The 4,442-nt window shown below is 47.6% G+C and overlaps 1 protein-coding gene across 1 annotated transcript; it reads left to right on the top strand.

Moving 5' to 3' along the window:
• The first annotated feature begins 277 nt into the window (after positions 1-277).
• NLRP10 (NLR family pyrin domain containing 10) lies at positions 278-3,363 on the top strand. Its single transcript, XM_006162886.1, has 2 exons — positions 278-566; positions 1,392-3,363. Exons 1-2 carry the CDS (start codon positions 278-280, stop codon positions 3,128-3,130), a joined length of 2,028 nt encoding a protein of 675 aa, XP_006162948.1. The 3' UTR covers positions 3,131-3,363.
• Positions 3,364-4,442: the final 1,079 nt, after the last annotated feature.

Below are 4,442 nucleotides of genomic sequence, written 5' to 3'. Positions count from 1 at the left end.
GGAAAGAGGTACCAATACACCCACACACCTTCCTTGCTGGTTGCTGACACAACCACTTGACAGATGATGAGGGGAAGGACTAAGGAAATTACCCTGTCTCATCCCCTTGCTTTCTTTGGAATTTTGCCCATCCCCTGTCTCCCTGGCTCCCTCAGCAGCTTGTTGAGCACCTAGAAAGCAGGACAGGCTGAGCTCTCCAGGCTCTTTTCCCTCCCAACCAGCCTCTCCTCTTGCCTCCTTCTCCAGATCCCTGGTCTGAAACCTTCACCTCATCACCATGGCCCTGGCCCGCAGCCCCCGGGAAGCATTGCTCTGGGCCTTGAATGACCTTGATGAAAACAGTTTCAAGACATTAAAGTTCTATTTATTGGATCATGCCAGAAGCATGTCTGGGAACCAGCGGCTCCTGACCCGTGGGGAGCTGGAGAACCTGGGTCAGGTGGACCTGGCATCTCGGCTGATTTTGAAGTATGGAGCCCAGGAAGCTGTGAAGGTGGTGTGCCAGGTCTTGGAGGCCATGAACCTGCTGGAACTCGTGAACCAGCTCAGCCACATTTGCCTCAATGGTGAGTGCAAAAGAGAGGGGGGAGGTCAGGGTGGCCCTAGCACCCCTCCCAAGGCCTGTAATTTATGCCGTCTCTTACTCTGCCCTTGCCTGGGAGTCTCTAGTACCCCAGGATGCCAGATGGTTTCCATCTGAAGGTTTCCATAACTGCCAGGTGGAGGGCTGAGGCCAAGGGTGGGTATTTATTTATATAAAAGTGATATACACTATCTGTGGCTGCGATGCCCCACCTCCTCCCTCCACTGCAAAGAAATAGGTTTCCATGGACTCCAAGTCAGGCTCCTGCTCAGATCTGGTTATCTTTAGCATCTGGGGGGTTCTTTACTGAGAACAGACTCCTATTGTTTCCCCATCTTCCAGTGTCCCTGTCCTTTCTCCTCCCGTGTCCTCACCTTTTCACATGGGAACATTTTGCACAAATGCTCATTCACACATTCTCACACCCAGAGAATTTTGCACACACACACATATTCTTACAAACACATACTTGCTGATGCACACTGACATGTTTTCCCTGCATACTGCACATGCTTCTGTGAGCACATTCTGTGAGCACATGCAGATGCAATCATTCCCACCCACAAGTATCCATGCAATACTCTTGCACATGCTAACAGATGTGCATATGCACACACACACGCAGACACACACTCATATACATATACGGTGATCCTTCTTCATGAAGCTAGAACCATAATCTTCAGGAAGCTACAGTCAGAGAGCATAGAAGATGAGACCAAAGAGCAGAGTCAAGGCTTAAGAGTCCACTTTGCCTTTAAAAAAATACTCCTGCTTTATAGCCTAACGCCTCATTTGTCTGGCTCAGATTACAGAGCTATATACCGAGAGCATGTGCTCAACTCAGAGGAGAGACGAGAAGGGGACGTCGGGAGCAGCTACAGCCAGCTACTCCTGGTGGCCAAGCTCCACTCGGGGAGCCCGGGCTCATCTGCCTGCTCCATCCCAGAACAGGAGGAGTTGGACTCGGTCATGGTGGATGCTCTGTTTGGTCCAGACCCTTCCTTAGTGGTGCTACAGGGAGCTGCTGGCACCGGAAAGACCACCTTGGCCCGAAAAATACTGCTGGACTGGGCCTCTGGTACCCTATATGCAGACCGGTTTGATTATGTATTTCACGTGAGTTGCAGAGACGTGGTCCTCTTGCTGTGGAACCAACTGGACAAGCTCCTGTGCTGGTGTTGTGGGGACAATCAGGCTCCCGTTGCAGAGATTCAGAGGGAGGCAGAGCGGCTCTTGTTCATCCTGGATGGCTTTGATGAGCTGCAAAGGCCCTTTGCAAACCAATTGGTGAAGCGAAGTTCGAGCCGCATGGAGGATGTGCTGCGCCTTCTAATTAGGAGACAGAAACTTCCCAAGTGCTCCCTTCTCATCACCACTCGGTCCCTGGCTTTGCAGAACCTGGAGCCTTTGCTGAAAGAACCGCTCCATATCCATATCCTAGGCTTCTCTGAGGAGGAGAGGGAGAGTTATTTCAGCTCCTATTTCGCAGATAAGGAGCAAGCCAGAAAGGCTTTTGAGTTTGTACAAGGAAATAATGTCCTCTTCAAAGCATGTCAGTTCCCGAGCATCTGCTGGATGGTCTGCTCCTGGCTGAAGGAGCAGAAGGAGAGAGACAAGGCCACCTCAGAGACACCCAGTAACAGCACTGACATCTTCATGGCCTATGTCACTACCTTCCTGCCACCCAATGATAGTGGGGACTGCTCTGAGCTCTCCCGGCACAAGATTCTGAGAGGTCTATGCTCCTTGGCAGTGGAGGGCGTCCAGTGCCAGAGGTTAGTATTTGAAGAAGCTGACCTCAAGAAGCACAATCTAGATGGCCCCAGCCTCACCGCATTCCTGAGCAGCTATGATAACCCAGCGGGTCTTGACATCAAGAAGTTCTACAGCTTCCGCCATATTACTTTTCAGGAATTTTTTTATGCCATGTCCTACCTGGTGAAAGAGGACCAGAGCCAGCTGGGAGAAGCATCCCGCAAGGAAGTGGAAAGGCTGCTGAAGGTAGAAAAGGAGAACAAGAGCGAGGCGATGACCCTCACTGTGCAGTTTTTATTAGACTTATTGCAAAAAGAGAACTCCTTAAACTTTCAGCTTAAGTTTTGCTTCAACATTTCTCCTTCTCTAAAGCAGGATCTGAGGCGTTTTAAAGAACAAATAGAAGCCATAAAGCACAAAAGGCCCTGGGATTTGGAATTCTCCCTGTATAAATCTAAAATGAAGAGTATGTTAGGAGGTATTGAGATGAGTGATGTATTGTTTAAGGTGGGGCATTCAAATGAAATAAAACCCCATAGCAAGTGTTCAGTTTCTGTCAAAGCCAGCTTGGGTACTGGACAGGAAAAGGAGCAACAGTGTCCTCTCGTCGGCAAAAGAAAGAGAGTAAAGGCATTAAATGGGGCTAATGGAAAAGACAGACAGGTAGAGGAACTAGACAAGGAAGTTGGGAGCAATGGGATGGAAGCAGAAAAATGGGAACAAGCACAGGCACAGGGCGAAAAGGATGGCCAGGTGAAGGACCAGGAGAATGGGGAAAAGAGAAAGTAGAAAAGGTTAGAGAGAGACCAGACTGACAGGTAGAAGAAGGAGTAAAAGATAGGAACAAACAGGAGGGAGAATTAGAGAGCAGATTAGAAGACTTGGAACAGAGGACCTGCAGAAAGACCATGTGAAATGAGGCCTCAGGGGCAACACATTTACCACCAATGGCTCATGTTCAAGGATTCAACCCCCTCCCTCTAGACGCTGTTCATAACCTCAAATAATGTAGAATCGAGTTGCAGGAGCTCCCCTCATATGTTGATGTCTATAAGTACCTTTGACTCTTCCCTATAAAATAAACTCTTAACTATCATAAAGTGTGGGTCGTGTGAATTCTAGAAGAAATAGATAAATGTGGGACATAGAAATCTCAGTATTTAAAGGAGATATTTTATTGTTGCATTGATGGAATATCCCTTTGACTCCCTAGTTGTGATCAATTGCTGCTTAAATATAGAGAAGCTTTCTGTTCTTTTTAGAAACTTACAGAATTTCCATATGTTAGAAATGAACCAGGGTGGGGCCAGCAGGTGGTATGGTGGTTAAGGCACTGGATTCCCACATGGCTGACCACAGTTTAAGCCCTGGACCTGGTGGCTTGAAAATCACACCAAGTATGTGTGCAAGCATGCTCAACATCCTAAAAGGGAAATGGAGGAGAAGGGACAGTGATGTGGCAATTCTTCTGGTGTGTGTGTAATTTATCACTTTCCCTCTCTCTGTCTCTCTCTGCCTCTTGTGAGTGCACTCAGCTTGTGGCAAAAAACCTGTAACATAAAAAGAAAACCAGAAAAGAAATCAGTCAGGGCTTGTTGCAGTCCTGAATGATCTTGGACACTGCTATGGTTCAAACTTGGAAGCTGTTATGTGCCCACCGAAGTTCATGAGTTGGGAAACTTAATCCTGATGCAACAGTATTGGGAGGCAGGACCTATAAGAGGTGAACGCTGTTATTGCAGGAATAGGTTAGTTATTTTGAGAGGGCGCTCCTGATTAAAGGGTAAGTCTGCCCCCTTTTCTCTCTGTCTTGTTCACTTGCTTTCCTTTCTATCTTCCTCCATGGGATGATATAACATGAAGACGCTAGCCAGATGCTGGAGCCATGCTCTTGGGCCTCCCAGCCTCCATAACTGTGAGTCAGATGCATTTCTTTATATATTACGTAGTCTGTAGTGTTCTGTTACAGCAGGATAAAACAGATTAAGACAGAGCTCTGCTGTGGCATGACTCAGCTGCCTATTAAAAACTGTCACTCATCCCTCCCTCGCTGTACCATTAATTGATTTTTCTTTTTGAAAAGATCAGTCAGTTTCAAGCA

The sequence above is a fragment of the Tupaia chinensis genome, unplaced genomic scaffold (assembly GCF_000334495.1).
Source record: "Tupaia chinensis unplaced genomic scaffold, TupChi_1.0 Scaffold141165_1, whole genome shotgun sequence".
NCBI lineage: Eukaryota > Metazoa > Chordata > Mammalia > Scandentia > Tupaiidae > Tupaia > Tupaia belangeri.
Note: the sequence above shows the minus strand (reverse complement) of the source record. Positions and strands in the feature narration are given on the sequence as shown.

Excerpts from the sequence above, each read along its gene's own strand:
- NLRP10 (XM_006162886.1), top strand. The coding sequence starts at position 278 with ATGGCCCTGGCCCGCAGCCCCCGGGAAGCATTGCTCTGGGCCTTGAAT. Across the intron at positions 567-1,391 it reads CAGCCACATTTGCCTCAATG|ATTACAGAGCTATATACCGA; the intron begins GTGAGTGCAAAA and ends TGTCTGGCTCAG.